The sequence below is a fragment of the Hevea brasiliensis genome, chromosome 18, assembly GCF_030052815.1.
Source record: "Hevea brasiliensis isolate MT/VB/25A 57/8 chromosome 18, ASM3005281v1, whole genome shotgun sequence".
Lineage (NCBI taxonomy): Eukaryota > Viridiplantae > Streptophyta > Magnoliopsida > Malpighiales > Euphorbiaceae > Hevea > Hevea brasiliensis.
Window position 1 is genome coordinate 939,890 of NC_079510.1, and position 19,132 is coordinate 959,021.

At 32.8% G+C, this 19,132-nt stretch overlaps 1 protein-coding gene and 1 non-coding gene across 3 annotated transcripts; both read left to right on the forward strand.

The window, feature by feature from the left end:
* The first annotated feature begins 237 nt into the window (after positions 1–237).
* On the forward strand, positions 238–344 carry LOC131176126 (small nucleolar RNA R71). The gene has a single exon (XR_009146254.1). It is a non-coding gene; the product is annotated as a small nucleolar RNA R71 (small nucleolar RNA).
* A 7,967-nt stretch (positions 345–8,311) lies between these two features.
* On the forward strand, positions 8,312–14,138 carry LOC110664205 (uncharacterized). 2 transcript variants are annotated; one of them, XM_021823784.2, is made up of 9 exons: positions 8,312–9,091; positions 9,356–9,515; positions 9,667–9,744; positions 10,053–10,416; positions 10,605–10,717; positions 10,864–11,028; positions 11,154–11,293; positions 13,612–13,704; positions 13,833–14,138. In XM_021823784.2, exons 1-9 carry the CDS (start codon positions 8,985–8,987, stop codon positions 13,990–13,992), a joined length of 1,380 nt encoding a protein of 459 aa, XP_021679476.2. In that variant the 5' UTR covers positions 8,312–8,984; the 3' UTR covers positions 13,993–14,138. The 2 variants fall into 2 exon arrangements, with proteins under 2 accessions (XP_021679476.2, XP_057996826.1); XM_058140843.1 differs by lacking the exon at positions 9,356–9,515 and having other exon boundaries at positions 8,313–9,091.
* The last annotated feature ends 4,994 nt before the right edge of the window (positions 14,139–19,132 follow it).

Below are 19,132 nucleotides of genomic sequence, written 5' to 3' on the forward strand. Positions count from 1 at the left end.
TGATCAAATTGAGCATTTATTATGCTTAGGGTGTCTACTTCTAGTACCCCTGCAGTTTTTCTTGCATTTCCTCTTTCATTTGACCACTCGTAATTATGGTATGCCACCCTTTCTAAAAGTTCAAGTGCTTGTGGCACTGTTTTCTCCATTAGATCACCTTCTGCAGCTGAATCAACTGTGCTCCTTGTAGAGGGTAATAACCCATTATAGAAATTTTGCACTAATAACCAATCTTCTATGCCATGGTGTGGACATTCCTTCTGCAAATCTTTATATCTTTTCCATGCGTCATAGAGTGATTCTCCTTCCTTTTTTCTGAAGGTATTGAGCTCAAGCCTCAGTTTTGTAGTCTTTGCAGGTGGAAGATACCTTGCTAGAAAAGCTTAAGAGAGGTTCTCCCAAGTAGTGAACGTTCTAGCTGGTTGAGAAAGTGATCACTTCCTTGCTCTGTCCCAAAGGGAGAATGGGAATGTTCTGAGTCTTATTGCTTGATGAGACACTCCATTCATCTTGAATGTATCACATAGGGCAAGAAAGCATTGGAGGTGATAGTGTGGGTCTTCTGTGGGTGAACCTGCAAACTTTGTTTGTTGAATCATTTGGAGCCATGCTGGTTTTAATTCAAAGTTGTTGGCTTCCACTGTGGGTCTAATGGCACTAGGCTAAAATCCTCGGACAGATGGAGCTCTGTAATCTCTCAAGAGTCTTGGTCTGTCATTATTATCGCCCATGGTTGGAAATTCAGGATCTCCTTGATTGTACTCTTGATGTTTCATTTCTCTCCTGATGGCTTTCAAAGTTCTGTCTATCTCCGGATCACAGTCCAAAATTTCTTCTTCTGACCTTATTCTGGTCATATACAAGATTGAGCACCTGAGAGAAAAGAGGAAAAATATAACCAGTAAAATATAACTAAATAATAAATATAATTGCCTAAATAAGCTAAATTCTCTATCGCTTGATATTACTAAAGCCAAAGATCCCCGGCAACAGTGCCAAAAAAAACTTGTTTGCCTGGTTTTACAACCTCGCAAGTGTACGGATCGCTAATAAGTAATAAAGTGATAAATAGAGTATCATTCCCATGAGGACCTTTATTTAGCAAGTACCAATCTACACAGCAATTTTGACTGTCTAGGCTATTGAATATTTAGGGAGTGAAGTTTGTTAACTTTAAACACTAGAATAGTAAACTTAAAATGAAGTAATCTATTTTTGAAACAATTCTGGAGTTAAGATTTCACACTTGAATCTTATTAGGGATGTTATCTCGTTTATTTACTGAATTAAGGATCGTTTTCCTTGATGGAAATTAGCCCTAAGTTATCCTAAATCCTTTCTCAAGGCACCTAGGGTGTATTTTAATTAACTTAAACCCTACTTTCGTGGTGATCAAATTAATTAAAATCCTTTAAGACCTTTGACCAATTTTTAGGTTCTACAAAGGTATCAGCCTATGTCTAGGTCAAAATTCCTAGGTTCAAGATCTTGATTTTCTAATGTTAATCTTCACCTTTCAGTCCTTCAATCAACATCTACAATCATGTCTAACTGGGTACCATCACATAGCATACATTAGGATCACAAGAAATTAAATCAAGAAATGAATCTCAAATCCAGTAGATAAAACTTAATGTTCATCCATAATAATAATTACAACCATTACTCTCCCAAATCCAGAATAAGGAAACTACTCACTCATGGTGAGTTCAGCAAACATCATGATAAAAGGTAAAGACAATAAAAAAAATCATGTAAAGAAATAAAGTAATAGAAATCTGTCTAGGGAGATGAAGCGAAGGGACTGAAGATAGTTTGCAACTTTGATCTTGTGGAGCTTCAGCTGGAAAACTTCTTTTAGTACTAATGCAGAACTTGACAGCAGCAACCTTCAGCAGCACTCCCTGCGACCGCCCCTTCTTCTGAAGTTTTCTTCTCTATTTATATTGGTTGCTCTAGGGTTAGGTCACTTTGAGTCCAAAGGGCTTTAGGAGTCTCATTTTCATCCGAAAATAGGAGGGGAATTCGAGTTATAAAACTGGCTGCAGTATAGTACACGGCCCGTGTGTCACTACACGGGTCCCGTAATGTAGGGCCGTGTAACTTGCTGGAGGAGAATCGCGTAATCTTGTTTTGGCACAGAAAGTTACACGGGTCTGTGCCAACTACACGGGCCATGTACTATTGTTCTCATAAGGTTCTTCAAGCTTGCGCTCAGCAGAGACTTACACGGGTCCCTGCAGATTACACGGGTTTATTTACACGACCCGTGTACTTGTGTTTCTCATCGATTTTCTTAGCTTTCTTCTGGCAGAGAGTTACACGGGTCTGGGGCTTGGTTTACACGACCCGTGTACTTTGTATCAGCAGTAATTCTCTGTCTCTTGACTTCTCCAAGCTTTCCTTTGTACTCCTATACTTCTGGGGCTTCACCCAAACTCCTGAAATGATGCAGAAAATATGAAATTAAGGGCTTTACAATAGAAATTACCAAAACTAATGAAATCAACTATTATGCATGAAAATACTTGCCTAAATGCTATGAAATAGTATGCAAATGTGCTTAAAAACATCTATACAATTCAAGCGTATCAATAACCAATCAAAGGAACCAAGGTGCCTACATGTATGCATGTCCAACACTATGATGAGTCCAATTCAGCTTCGTACAGAGAAGAAACACCAAAAGACTCAAGGGGCACCAGCCAATGGCTCCCTAAGAGAGGCCTATGCCATTAGCGTAAGCTTTACCATGTCTTTTGAACACTAGTCCTTTAAGGAAGAGAAACAAAGTGATGATGATGAATCCCTTATAAAAGAGTGCACCGAAGAAGCATTTGAAGCTGATTCATGGCCTCTCTTAGGCCTACCCACAGCCTCAAATGGCTAATCCCATGGCTTTTCTTAGGATCCCTACAATCAATGTAAAGACAAAACAGACATATAGCTAATATATTATAGCATTTATTTATATATAATCAGGTAGACAGAAGGTTGATGTAATAAGTAGGACTTATGGCCACTTTTTCATAAACAAAAAAGCCAAAACATGGCTTATTATTCAACAGATATCCAAATATTTACATGTACTAAATTTTTTGCATTAAAATATAATGATTACAACATGCAAAAAATCCTTGGAGTCAAAAAGTAGCTCTAGAACAATGCTGGATAGACAACTTCCTAGTGCCTGGTACTGGGACCTATGAAGAAGTGCTAGAGGACCTACATTTATATTCTCCATGTAAAGGTTTTTCAAAGAAAGACAGAGGCCAACACCTATAGAAGTACTAGGGGAAGAAGTACTTGCAAGAGGCAGTAAAAGCACATGTCAGGAAAAATTTTAACAAAGTCTCCCCTGCATTAGGAGGGTACAGAAAATTACTCAATCAAGTTTTAAAGGCAATCTTTGAAAAAGCAACAAACCACAATTTGTTGAGAAGCATAGAAGCATAATATAGCACAACTTAACTCAGGTGCAATAAAGGTTCAATAAAGAGAACTACCTCTAGTTACTATAAAGAAAGGGTTGATGCTAGGCATTAGAAAGCTTGGTAGTGCAAAGACATTTAGTGTAAAAGAGGTATTAAAAACCCTAGTACAAAAGTTCTTAGAGGAGATATGGCTAGGGGAGGGGCCATGCCAGTACTTAAACAGGTACCATAGCAGGAACCACACCAAGTGTTACAGCAGGTATCATTCCAGGTGCTGCCTATACCAGGTACAGTAGTAGGGAAAGTCAAAGACATTTTTACAGTGTCAAATCTAAGTGCAAATGTAATGCCAACAGGTTACCTAACACGTCCCAAACACGCAAATAAGCTCAAATAGCACAAAGGTGCCAAATTTATTATCAAATATCAAGATTTGTAAGTACCTATAAGTTCTTCCAAATTTTCTCAAATTCTCAACAAATTAATAATACCCAGACAAGACCTAGTATCTAAATAGCCAAGAAATAGTTATTAGAACTAAGAAATGGCCTGAATAGTATGAGAATGAAGCAAGGGAAGCAAAAATCCACCAAAAATGGTGTCAAATGTAGATTGAAAGAATGCATGGATGGCTAGACGGCAAGCAAGGAGGACCTCCAAGTCTTCAAAATAGCTGGCGGTAGGCCTAGACTAATGGTGCAATGATCATGTGGTGGTGCAACGTTGTGAATCACACAATGATGGCAAGGATGGCGCATTAAAGAGGAAGAGAAAGAAAGAAAGAGAGAGAGAAAAGGGAAGGAAGAATAGAAATGGTTTTTGTGGTTTTGATTTTAATATATGAGAATTATAGATTTGTTAATGAAAATGGAGTTAAGCAGGAGTATTTAAGAGAAAATAAGTGAACAAAGAAGATGAATAAAATGAGGTGCTAGGTAGGTGAAAGCAGTTTATTAGATGAGTAGTATGATTTGACTTTAATTAAGTCTCCAAGGAAATTGGGACACTTATTAAGAGTTGGATTTATTTTGAAATTCAAATTGTTGCATGGGAGTGGAAATATGAGATTTTGCTAGGTTAATTTCCAATTGAAATCATGGTGAATAACAAGGGAGTAGGTGAAGTTCAATGCCTTAGAAAATTAATTGTCCACATTAGAATGACCTAATTGGCCAACCAATATGCGGGGGCAATTGTTTATACAAAAAATAATAACTTCTTGCTCATTAATTATTTTTAGGCTTATGATTAATTAAATTAGTTTTTGTGTAATCAATTTAATTAATTCTATTATGAAGCCTGAATAATATTTATTAATTATTTTTGGATAGCTATTATTGCAAGTTAATTAATGGAGGTTACCAGTAGGTACCTGCTACTAGGAAGTTACCTAATACTGGGGAGGTTATTGGTAGTTGCAAGTAGTGGGTAACAATTGCCAAATCATGAAGACGTGAAAAAACAAGGTTCTAGAGCTTTCCATGTTCTCTTAAATGCACCTATATATAGTTTTTGTTGTGCAATGGGAAAGGCCCTAACAGCTGAACCAACCAATTCAATAATTAGTCTAATCAATCTAAGACTCCAATAGTCTAATCAATCTAAGACTCCAGTAATTACTTTCAATTTTCAAGCATTGTCCATTTCAATTTCTATTGCAATTTCAATTTTTAATTAATATATTTATTTTCAATCAAGCAATACAATTTCAATTCCAATTCTAGCGAGATAACATCTCATTTTTTTAATTTACTCTACAATTAAAGGCAGAATTGTGTTCAATGTAGTCGGTTTCTATAATCATCTGATTTAGAAGTTAATAGTGCATTCCAGTTGATACACTCAATATTTGGCATGCCCACATTCAAGCTGTTTGTTAGCCAAGTTGTTTTTACAGCAAACATAACTTTATAAGTGAAATCATTCTTAGTACTAGAAGACTAACCACTAGATGAAACAAGTTCAACAATCATTTTTAGCAAGTTGTGTATACTCTTTATCCTTAACTCCATTTAAAATCACATAAATAAATACCTAATTTAGTAAGTCAAAATTTCATTTGTTGTTGCTAATGAAGAAAGTTCTATCCAGAAAATTTTTCTAGTTTGCTAGACAATGATTTTAAAACATCAACTAAAAATGCAAGATTTTCTCCTAAGACTATTGAAAAATTAATTCAGTAAACCAAACAAATAAAGAGTTTTTTACAACTAATATGGCATGCAAATAATTTAACAATAATGAAAATAACAAGCAATCAGAGAAATCTTAGAGTAGCTTATGAGATTGTAGATTGAAGTACATTGATTTCTAGAAGTTATCTTTAGAAAAGAAACGACTCATCTAAACCAGGTAAACAAATCATCCACATTGCTCCTATAAGATAATTCAATACTTTGGAGTTTCATGTGCAAAGTTCCACAACCAAAGACATCCAATTGCTCAGAATGAAATTTTTAATTAAAAGAATAGCAAGAAGAGAAAAGCTTTTGTTATTTATGAATGTTGATTTACTTGTAACAAAAAATAAAAAAAGTAGCAGCCTAGTTTCTCTTTTGGTTTTTAATGTATGTGTAGGTGAGTTTTAGTGGATAGATTTTATAAATAAAAAGAAACTAAACTAAAAAAAACAGCCACAACATTCTTAAAAGCTCTCCTCTATCTAATTTAAAAAAAAATGTTAAACAACAAATTCTTATATACCCATAATTTTAAATCAAGTCCCAATAATAGAGTATATACCCAGCATGGCCAAATCTCACAATTCATACAAGGAAGAAAAAAAATTAAAAAAGAAAAAACACAGAAAAACCTCATAGTTAGAGGACAAACACATAAGATAAAATTAAAGCCAACAATTATTGACTGGATCTAACAATTCTCCATCTACTAAATTGAAAATAATTAAAAATAAAATATCATAATCCAATTACAAACCTAACCCAAATGGTAAGAGCGGAGGTGGACTTGACCTGCCACAGTGAAAGGTGATGGCTGTGTTGATGCTTGACTGGAGGTGGACTAAGCTTAGTTGGAGGTGGGCGAAATTTCGTGCCATTATCAAGCATTAAACTTGACTGGAGGCAAGCAAGCGACGTTGATTAATGCTATTTTAAATTCCTTCATTGCGTGCCATTATCAAGCATTAAAACTCACTTTATTTCCATTACCGTTGGAAATTCAAAAGGCTAGCTCAATTGGCTTCTTTCATAGAAACTAGAATGATAAAGTATGGACCAGCCCCTAGCCATCTTGGATGGACTAAGACTTTTCTGCACTTTTATTAATTTTAAATAAAATTCAAAGTAGAATATTAAAATAAAAAACAAATTTTAATTTTGTCTTACAAGAAAATAGGAATTAAGTCAAGATTGAAGATCTTATAGCAGAGGAAAAGTATACACAGAGTATGTTTAACATTATATTAGAACTGTTGTTGAGGTATTTATTCTTTTAATATATTAATTAAAGAATTTTAAAAAATAATTTAAAATTAAATTAGTAAATTTCAATTATTAAAATATTAAAATAATAAAATTTTATTATTTTTTTAATAATAATCTTCAACTCTCAAATTACAATGCTAAACAAGCACATTTACATACAATTTTAAATCTAAATAGTTGATTTCATTCCTTGAAATTGTGGGATCAAGGTTCTAATTTAATTTCAATTTTAATTTGATTCAGTTTAAATCAACTTAATAATTGATTTTTTTTTTAATTTTTGAAAAAAATGATTTCAACTAGATAAAGCTGACTTAGTTTTCGGTTCAATTCAATAGCATAGAGAAAATGATGCAATTTTCGTTCGGATTCATAGAACTATAGTTCAATTCCAATTTAAATTAAATTAGACCGATTTCATAATTGAATCAAACCGCAAAAGTAAATTTATCAATTTTTTTTAAAAATAAATAAATATTTGCGGTATATATTTTTACAGAAAAAAAAAAGAAAATAAAAGAAAAACTAATGCATTGGGAAGAAAAAGAAAAGAGATTGGACAAGATGGGGCGGCAATGAGCAAATAAGGGCAAAAGTAGACGTCAGTGTGTGGGGTAAAGCATGGATGGACATGTTTGAATCCTTATCATCATCCATTTTCTTCACTCAAAAAAGCCACAATTATTAATTATTAAAAAAAAAAATTTGATCCTTCGTCTTGGCTTTTTCTTTTCTTCTCACAATTCATCTACACTTTGACTATACATGCATATGCTCCTTTGTCCCATCAACTCTTTTATCACTTGTCTTATTGATTTATCCATTGGCTGCTTCCTTTATACCTAATACTGCATCATTACCAGACAGCACTTTCCCATTTTACAGTAACTTGTAAATCAAATGCTATTCTCAATGGGAACTAGCTAAATTTTAGTTTCACTCCAATCATGTTATTCAGAATAATTATGATTTTTAAATATATGATATTTATTTATTATTTTAATATACTATATTATATATTGAAAAGTTTTTTTCCATTTATAAAAATGTATTTGCATTTAATTGTAATTATGTACATCATTAGCAATAATACTCAAGTTTGTGATCAGTATCTAAATATAATAAACTAAAACTCAATTAACTTAAACAATATGTTTGTTTTTTTCACTAAATCCTTAAAATTCATATGCTTGTTTCTCTATTATAAAATAAAAAAATAAACAAGTAAAGAAAAACAATTTGATACATATAAAAAAATGTAATTATTAAAAAATCATAATTTACAGTAAAAAGTTTTTCTCAAATTTTATTATATAAGATTATGTCAGTATAAGAAAAAAAAAAAGAAAAATAGAAAAAACAGAGAAAAGAATCAATAGAGGATTCCAAATTCCAAATCTACTCTCTTTATTATATTCTCATCTCACCTCACCCCAACCCACCCCACCTCATCCCTATTATACCTATGCTACCAAATATATCTAATCATCACTCAGGCCTAAGCCCAACAATTTTTCTTCCAAATTCCAAATTCTAAATCTACTCTCTTTTTTTATCTTCTTCTTGTGTGGCAATTCAGGAAGAGAAGAGAAGAGTGGTGGCTATTCGGAAAAGAAAGATGAAATGTTTTAGTTAGGCCTAAAGTAACCCATCAATCAGAAGGATAAAGAACAAGTTTTTGCTAATACTAATGCACTCAGACATCACTAACAGGAGTGGTAGGAGTATGGATTTTGGGAAATCTTGCATCTTTTTAATTAACGATTTTTCATTTTCTTCTACTTCTTCTTGTTCTTCTTCTGGGTTTTGTGATTATTGTGGTTCTGCAAAATCACCCTTACCATCATCATCTTCTTCTTCTTCTCTCCACCCCTTGTCTTTTGGAAGTGAATTTCCAGAGCCCAATACCATGGAATCTGCCATCAAGCTTTTTACTTCCAAATTCACTTCTGCTCTTTTGGCTCTTCTTTAATATCTCCTTCTCCCTCTCTTTCCACTTGTATATTGTATTTTATCGCCAGACCTATCTGACATTGATTCTTGAAGCAATTCTCTTCTTCTTCTTCTTCTTCTTCTTCTTCTCTCACAACAAAGAAAACAAAAAATGTTGATTGCACCACTGGACCCCTCGTTTTGTAATCCATTACTGACTTGTGCTGCTAATTCTTCAACAACTATGCCAGCAATTCCCTGTGATCTTCGACCCATCAGGTAATTTTTGTCTTCCCATTTATCTCTCCATCTATCTATTGCTATTTTAATCAATTAATTATCCTATATCATACTTACTGTTTGATGACACAAAATTTTTAGTTTATAATATAGATGGTTTAGAGTGTGTGTGTGTGTGTATTCCATTTGTTTTAATTTATGTGTTGAATTTAATTATCCATACATAGAGGTGGAAGAAGGATTTTGTGGTAGTGAAAAACCCAAATATCCCTTTATTCTTTACACGATGATGATCATCATCAGGTATGATCATGATCAACGTTGGATGTGGATGAGAAGGAGAAAGACCCTTTTCCCATGGACAAGGAATGCAACTGCAATTGTTTCTGTTTCAGCATCAGCTTCCTCTCTTTCTACTAATGAGATGACCAGGGATTCATCCCGCCTCAATGTTTATCAGGAGGTTTATTTGTATTACCAATGAACAAAATTATCTATTTTTTCATTGATACCATCATGCTATCTGTTAATTTTGTCTCACTAGTTATACAGACATTGCATTCTATCCATTGTGAACTCCATATCCTCATCTTGCTGCTGAAAACAATTCCCAGGTCGTCAAGTCTGCAAGGGAAAAGTTCACCCAGGAAATCACCTTTCAATCCAAGGACAAAGACATCTCTCTTGCAAAGGTACGTAAGCTTCCTTTAACGTTATCCTCTTTTTTTTCTTGTTAAAGCGTGACTGTTAGTCACCTGTTTGTCCTCCCAGTAGGACCCATTTTTTCAATCATTTTTTTTTTATAATTACATGGTATCCTTAATCATGCCTTTTAATAATGCCATTTGTTTTAGATTCATAATCACAATTGTACATTGTTGCATTATATTTTTAACAAATTGGAACTTTCTGTCTTCATTATTCTCTTAAAATGCCTAACTTTACTCTTTACATTATGTAGCAATTCTTGATTCCATTTGTTTGTCACTTGTTGGTGTAGGCCTTGCTGTACATTGCAGCAGAAGATGAGGCATTTCTTGCTTTTAATAAAGAGATGGATTCTCGCTCGCTCCAAAATGAAAGGAGAACTGCTTCAGTCCCAATGGAGGAACAAGAGTGGAATTGTGTGGAGCAAATGCCATTGGCTGGAAAGAACATAACTGAGTGGCTTAGTGAGTTGGATACCATTGCAAGAGAAGTTGAAGCAGAGCTAGTTTCAAGAGACATAGGCTGCCATTTGGTTGAAGTTTTGGATGCTATAAATGTAGTTCTTTTTGAGCTAAGAGGATTCAAAAGGTCACCTGTTGTTGTAGACTCCAAGTATTCATACTTGCACACTGTGCTTAGCACTGGATGTGGCAGTGGTAAAACTTTATAATATTTGTTTTATTACATATCTAGCTATTTGTTTTTATGCTTGTTCTTGTTTTGTTGGTGCACTTAATTTATTTATTTAGTGTGTGTGCTTTATTTTCTATTCTCTTATTCTTTTCATTTTTCTGGATTACTTAATATTTGCATCTGCCTGACTATATTATTGCCTTTCTGACAGCAATTTTGCTTAGCATAATTTACATTGAAGTTTGTAGACGACTCAGTCTGACAATCGTGGGATCTCGAGTTGGGGAGGATTTTTTGATATGGCCCCAAACAGGGAACCTGGAGGTGCTTATCTTAATTTTACTCTAAATAATGCATCACTTGTTTCCTTCACACCTTTGGTTGCTGTCTGGTTTGAAAAACACATATGTTCTGAGAACTCTGACAAATTAGAAGTTGGATTATTTTAATTTTTCCTTTTCTTTCTGTAGGAGCTCTTCAAGGTGACTTCAGGGCATAGCTTGTTTGCAATTGTCAATGGAAGGTGCGTAGAGGATCCTAGATCAAAGGCATCAGATTTGACCAGCAACTCGCTTTTAGGGCTTGAGATAGCTACAAAGCGAGACATTATCGGGATTTCCTTGGCCAATTTGATTGTATGTTCTAATCTCTGCAGACGTCTGAATACTTTTTTGGTTACTTCTTCAGTATTGGTGATCCATGTCTTTTAAGTACGCTTTGTTAATTTCCTAAGAATGAACCAAGTTTTAAAAATTTGCAGAGGCTTCACTGGAAACGTGCTTCAAGATCAAATCATGGATTAATGCTAACTTCTCCACTTAGACATGTTCATAATGCTGATGAGAAACATAACATGACCTCCAATTCAAATGTTCCTTTGCTTCGGCCACGAGATCTTAGGTAATGCTCTTATCTAACTCTATAGCACTAGCAACTTTTTCTCTCTTCCTTGATATTCTTGCAGGTATCAGTTTGTGTAGTCTTTAATGTATCTTGTCTTAGAAGGTGTTTGGTTTGACTTATAAGTCAATCAAACCTACTTATAAGTAAAAAAGTTATAAATAGATTAGTGTTTGATATGGCTTGTAAGTTTAAAAAGCTACTTAAAACAAGTAAGAAGTCATAAGTAAGGGGTATCTATTTATTTTAAAATTACTCTTTGACTAAATAAAAGATTATATTATCCAAATAATTTTTAAAGATATCAACACTATTCTCCTTTTAACAACCACAACAATCAATTACATATCCTTTTTTGTCATTTTGACAAATTAAGGTACTTTTAAATACATTTTAGCCAAACACTTGCACTACTTAAAAGTTAATTTCAAATAGTTTTACCAAACAATTAACTACTTATTTTTAAATTGATTTATAAGTTAAAAAATATTTTTAAGTCAAAAGTTAAAAGTAAGTAGCCAAGCCAAGCATTCTCTTAGCAGTCAGCCTGTGCAATATTGGCTACAAAATTGTAAGAAAAATGGGATTTATTTTTTGATAAGATTGAATCAGGTGTCAGTTATGCAGGATAGCTCAATGACGTAGATTTAAATCTGTTACCTTTTTGTATTCAACCCTCTGCTTATGATAGCATATGGTTTATTTCACTGTTAGGTGAACAACTGAACATATAGAGCATTCAAGCTTTTTATCTCAACTAGTTCGATTGGCTACATGTGTCCTTTTTTTTACATTTTTTCCTTTCAGGCCAGTTTTTTTATAGGCTGTTGGGATGCTAAATCATTTTTATCCAACTAACTCAGTTTCATTTTTTGGAATTTAGATTGTGTGTGTACTTTATTTGAACTCCTTCCTACATCACCTTGTTATTGTAAAATAGTTCTGGTTGAGAAAGAAATGAATAGGGAATGGTGAGGCCACATGTATGATTCACTTGTAAGCTCCCAGTAATTGCCCTTGTCGCATCAAGTTTGCTGTTTATATGAATGAGAATTGTATAATTGCTTATTGTCATTGGTCATTGATGTCATTAGCTAAAGAAACATCCCAAACACTGTGGTAAATAAATTTCTCCTTTGATACTAATTTCAAAAACTAAATTGGTTTTCTTTGTGTAGATGGACTGTATTGATAAAGTAGCTATACCTTTGTCTTAATTTAGCTGGTGCACTACTGTTACTCTTACTCTTGGTCTAGGGATAATTAGATGTTTTTATTTGCAAAAGATATAAATGACAAAAACAAATAGGGATACTACAAATGCATTTTTAAAACTGTTACTTTTTTATATCATTGAGTTCTGAGCTTATGAGTGGGAGACCTTGAATTATGAATGTTTTGTTATTTTATATACGTGTCTTTATTTATTTTTTTATTGTCCATGCATACATTATTTGTTTGCTCGTTTCTGTAGCGATGGGCTTTTATTCTTTTAGACCTTTTGATGAAGAGAAACAACAGTACTAGGGATGCTTTCAATTAAAAGACCCCCCTTTTTTTCTTTTGTGTGTGGAGGAGAGAAAAGAAGAGAAGGGAGGGGGGTATGTGGGGTGTTGTTGTGTGGGGGGTTATGAGAGGGAGGAGAGAGAGGCTGGTTAGGCTGAGGGTGTTTTCAGGCCCAAGAGTCTGTTTGTTGACCCTTGACTGCTACCCAAAATTTACCTAGTTGGTTTCAGTAAATAGACTTTCTTGGTAAAAAAAATATATTCTTGTGGAACAGAAGAGTGGAATGTGGAACTGATAGGGACTACCATTTTTGCTTGATGTTAGTAGCTGTTAAATGCTGGTTAGCTGACTATATCCATAAAGTCTTGTTTGGTAGGAATGCATATATGGAGGTCATAATTGTTAGATTTCACCATCAAATCAGTTTAGTAATTTTTACTTTTTAGCTACATAAATTTTGTCTTTCAGAGTGTTGTTTAATACAATAGTGTTAAAATTTTATTGGGTTTGTTCCCATATCAGAAAGGGTGTGTTTAAACTTTTGATGTTGCTGTCAACTCATGTTTATTGGAAAAATATTTCCTCAGGACCATATGGTTGCTGCAGGCAATTTGGCAATGACATTTTCATATTTATTTATGTGCATCAGCTATGTTCAGGCTGTGTAAATGCTTTTTTTTTTTTTTTTTTTTTTGTGTACTCAGTTTCTACTTATGCTTTGCGGTTCAACATTGTAATTCACAGGCAGTCATAAGTACATCAAGAATAAGTTATTTTTTAGATGCCATGCTAAATTATAGGTTTCTTTACAGGCTGGCCATTATGGCTTCAGAAAGATTGCTGATTTTGCAGCCACATAATTGGGCCTGGAGAAGAGATCATGGGATGATGCTGTACTATAATAGGTATAAGCTTGTGAACTTTGTGCCATTTTAGAAAAATTATGAGTTAATTCTGTTATTAATGAGAAAGTTATTAAATTATACGAGTTCATTATGTTATTAATGAGAAAGTATTTAACCACAACTGTCAGGGAATATGGAGAGGCAGTGCAAGAGCTTAGCATCTGTATGGCCTTTGCTCCAGAAGAAGAGGCAGAAGTTCTGGAACCATTTGTTGAGAAATTGCACCTGCTAAGGCTCGAATCATCCTGGAAGTCTATGGGACATACTGGGCACCTTAAAGTTCCTTGACCTTATCTGTAAATAGCTCTAGATCTCTCTCTCTCTCTCTCTCTCTCTCTCTAGATTTGCTTTGATAATGATGTAGCACTTGAGCTTTTTGCAAGTACTTGAATGCTTTCCATCAATAGTATTCAAATTGCATGGTGTTTTTGGCATATTATGCAAGATGTTTGGCAAGCAAGAATTTTCTTAAACATAATCAAAACTTAAATGTAATAGGCTAATTCCTGATATTGCATTACTCTGTTTAATTATTTAATTAAAAATATTTTTTAATTATAAATATGAGTCCCATTTAAAATAAAAATTAAAAAAAAAATTTAATCTCCAACTGACAATAATCTCCTTCTCCTCTTCGATCCAAATCCAACCACCTAACGTCAATCAACCCAATAAACTTGACTCGTCCATAAACTCCCAACAGTGAAATCTGGAGCTCTGCCTGCAATAACTAGGATCCATGAGTGACGTATGTGATTATCCACAGAGACTCTGTTTTAACAGTTTAACCCATGCTCAATTAAAAATTTACAACTCCCTCAAGAGTTTCAAATTGAATTCTATTTTATGGGTTTGAAAGTGTAATATATACCATTCTTCCAAATTATATCCCAATTAATATAATTTTTATTTCAAAATTGTTTCATCTAAAATACTTACTTTTTAAATTGAAAAAATAAAACAGGCTGCTACAATTCCTATATAATTTGTCATTATCTGAACAATGATTTAGACGGAACATTAATAAAAATCCTAATTATATATAAAAGTAATAATCTTGATATTAATTATAAAAATCAAAAGAATTAATCAAGGCTATTAAAAAGCAAAAGTTTAAAATTTTCTAAATATTAAATTTTTTACTTTTGTATTATAATGGTTTAGTTGCGAAAAAGATTATTAATATTAATAAATAAAATCATATAAATTTATAATGAATTTTTTTGTCAATTTAATTATATAAAAGAGAAAGAAAATAATTTTTCATTTACTTTTATTTTTACTCTTTATTTTCTTTTCCCTCAAAAAATTTTTCCAAATATGGTGTTAGTGTTGTTATGAGGATTGCTGTCGAGAAATTTTTTTGATAAACTATTTTTTTTAATGTGCATTGCATGTTATACTTATTCTTTGTAATCATAATTTAATTTTTTATATACAATTTTTTGAAAAAAAAATCATACGAATTATCTAATTAATCTTAAAATATTTTAAGAATTTTTTTAAAATTTTTTTAGAATTAATATATTATATAAAAAATTAAAATATCTCTAAATTAATAGAGGCTGATATATATATATATATATATATATATATATATATATATATATGTATTATGAATCTTAGATGGAAATTACAAAATATATACAGATGGACTCACTCCAGATTTTAATAATATATAAACATATATGTACTTGTTTTTTTTTTTCATATATAATATAATATAATATTATAAATTACAAGCATAAGTATAGATATGAAAATATGAAATAAGTCTATTCAAGTAGTATTGAGTCCTTTTTAATATTTTAAAATTATAAGCTAAAGATAAATATGCCACTTTAATTGGACTTCCTCTTATATAGGAATTTTATCTCAATCCTAAATCCTATTTCAAATAGGAGTTTACCTGATACCTAAATAAGGAGATCAAGTCTCCACAGTCAAGTATACTGTAATCTCTCTTGTCAATTCTATATTTGCCCAAGCCAACCCATCCAGTGTTTTTTCTGTTGTAATGTCTTGCAGGTATAGACTCACAAAAAAAAAATTTAGAAACAGCATTAGTGGCACCATCTGTGGGAAAAATCGATACAAAAAGCCATGTCACTCCCTTATATTTTTCATATTTAAAATTGGAAGTAGAGAAGGAACCAATGCCTGAAAAAATCCAAGATTGGATAAAATGAACAGCTGGTGGTTTACAACCTAGTTAGAAAAATTTATTATCTGCTTAAAAATCTTCATGCAAGAGATGCTTTGAAACAATGATGCTCATCTGGTATGCTTCACTAAAAAAAAAAAAAATACTTTGATTGCATGTTTTGAGATTAATCGTAAATATGCTTCCAACATGATAAAGATAGTTTACTTTATAATTTTACATGGACTTCTATGAATTATGAAACTCCTTATTAGCATGGGAAAGGATTATCTTATTGAATTTTGATGTGGTATGTAAGCATACATGTGATCAAATTGATCTTATTTGCCACATCTATATGGAGGGATATTGCCTACTTCCATTCTAAACCAATATCTTATTTAATATCTTTTATTGTGTTGTTATATTGTTGGAGGCAATATCTCTATTTTCATCCTGCTTTCGAAGCTCGTAAAAAAATAGGTTAAAAAAAAGTAGTTTGAACAATCAACTGATTTAAATATAGAGATATCTACTATAGAAATTCATATGAATACATCCTTTTTTCGTGTTAACTTTAAAGAAGTTGTAAATAGATTTGATTTTGTAACAAGTGTTTTGTAGAACTTTGTATTGCTACAAGCTTTTTATACAACTACATGATCTGTACAACTAAGAAAAGATTATTATAAATAAATAGAAAAGAGATATACAATGATAAGATGGTTATCTACAAGTAGTTATAGATAATAAGAAGATGAGTATCTGCAGATAAAAATATATTATCCTTATCTTTCCTTAATATGTGTGACACCCCTTATCCGTATACAGTGTAGCTGAGTAAGATATGCCACACAGTGTACCGGAACACAATTTTTTTTTTCAATCATTTTAATTATTTTTATCCTTCCTTATTTATTTCTTTCATAGTTATGAAATACAATTTGTGAAGTATAATTCATTTAAATCATTTATGAAGAACATAAATTTATTTGAGGTTCCGCAAATTTTATAGAAAATCCAGCAGAGTACCTGCTAAAAATGGAGAAAACAGTTCTTCGGAACCCGAGAAAAACACTTTCAAAATTCTCAATCAATCCCAAACTCCATTTCATCATCAAAATCTCAATATTTTTCAACAACATTTTCATTTCTCAGTCATTCATTTCTTATGATATTCATATACAAGTCATACATAAATATTCAATTTTTTTCATTCATAAACACAATTCTCACTATTTACATTAATACCAAAATACATTACATGAATTTCAATTGTACATGAGAAAGTAAAAGTTAATTACAAAATATCAAAATAAAACCTAATGTCCTACCCATGCACTGATGACGGTGAAGTGACACGGACACTATGCAGAGCTGCAGGAGGTCTCACTCAGTCTATGGTCTGCTGGGCTCTCGGTCGGTCTCTCCAGAACCTACTCGTGGCAAAAAATAACGCGCTAAGCAATGATGCTTAGTGGTGCCAACAATAAAATAAAAAGAAATAATAGAAAATAAATATGCAGTGTATGTTCTGATGTCTTATACAGACAATTTTTCGATCATTATTGGTAATCTTATTTATTTTGTATTTGTTATATTCATAATTTCATTAAATTTATTCACTTTCATTTCTGGTTGCCCAAGTAACCTATACTGGATGACTGGACTGGATAAATGGGTAAACTGGCACTGGTTATCAAGTACCTTGGGCTGTCACACCATCGATCACATATGTATCTCTCGGTGTGCAACAGAACAGCTAATAAGCTGTAATAACATTAGGCACAAGGCCAAGTATCAACATAATGACAGAATGGCTAAAAGCCATGAAATCACAAAATGGCATAATGCCATGTGCAGTACTGCTAACTGAACCCTATTGGCATGCCAACCTATCTAAACCAATCTTGCTAGGTGTACTAGGGCATGTTACACTTTTAAATTTTTCAATTCTTGAAATTTAAGTTTAGGTGTTATTATTCATTTCATTAGTCAACTAAAATGTTGACTTTTGCATAGACAATAGGTACATTGGTTCTAATACTCCCAACATACCACATTTTGCATTCTAAAATTGTTGGTATTGGTTGTCAATACCATTTCTAAGCTTAGTGTTAGTTATTCAAAATTTTCAGATTTCAAGCCTCATATTTACTGTTCCATTGGTCATTTGTACAGTAGAAATTTGGCAAAATTGTCTTCATGAAAGTTGTTCCTTATTTTGTCTAGTTACATTTCCTTTTTTGAATCACTCCATTTAGAGTTTTTTAGCTCAAGTTATGGCCTAAACACCATAAGTGGCCGGATTGGACAGAATCCAAAATTCTGGGCAAAGCTGGTTCTGCCAGATTTGGTAACCTAAGTTTGGTTGGCAATTTGACTAGGTTATGGTCAGAATTTGAATTTGTGTTTTTCATTAAAGTTTTAGGTCTATGTCTCAGCTTTCTGTTGGTAAAATTTCAGGTCAATTGGACCTTTCTACACTGAGTTATGACCAAATGAATAAACACTGTTCATTTGGTCATTTTGCCCAGGCAGAATGCAAGTCACCCGGATTAGGGCAATTTTTAAACCAACTTGGTTAGGTTTTCTGGGTAGGGTTTCTTCACCAAAGTTGTGCCATTATGTGTCTAGTTTCATGTCCAATTGGACTTGCACCAATTGAACCTCTACAACTCCATTTATAACTGCCCAAACCTGCTGGACTCATACTCAGTCTTGCAGGTCAGCCAAGGCAGCTCACCTAAACTCAAATCCAACATCCTTACTCACTTCAATTCCTTCTCACACACATTCAAATGGTCACTAATTGACCATTACAAGGTTAATAAACCATTACATGAGCAAACCCTAGCTAACCCTAGCTGCCAAAATTTTTAGAGTGCACACACACACATTTTTATCTTGTTTTCTTACATTTCCTACTTACTTCATGCCATTAAACGTGAATTTAATCAAAATAGCAAAAGTTTGGCCACTAACCTTGATTTAGCTAATTTCCAAAGCTTGAGAACTCCTCTTTTTCTCTTTCTTTTTGCTGCCCAAGACTTGCTCTAGGTGTAAGGATAAATATTTGTGAAGGGAAGCTAGGGTTTTTGGGTGATTTTGGTGGTGAACTCAAGCTTGGTGAAGCTTTAATGGAGTTTTCCTTCCTTTCTCTCTCTCTCTCTATCTACGTTTTTTGGCTGCCTAAAGGTTGAAGAAGCAACTGATTTTTCTTTCTTTTTTTCTGCCCATTAAGTCATTTTAAATAAGTTCATGCCATGTGTCAAAGTTTGATTG

Excerpts from the sequence above, each read along its gene's own strand:
- LOC110664205 (XM_021823784.2), top strand. The coding sequence starts at position 8,985 with ATGTTGATTGCACCACTGGACCCCTCGTTTTGTAATCCATTACTGACT. Across the intron at positions 9,092-9,355 it reads TGTGATCTTCGACCCATCAG|GTATGATCATGATCAACGTT; the intron begins GTAATTTTTGTC and ends GATCATCATCAG. Across the intron at positions 9,516-9,666 it reads GCCTCAATGTTTATCAGGAG|GTCGTCAAGTCTGCAAGGGA; the intron begins GTTTATTTGTAT and ends AACAATTCCCAG.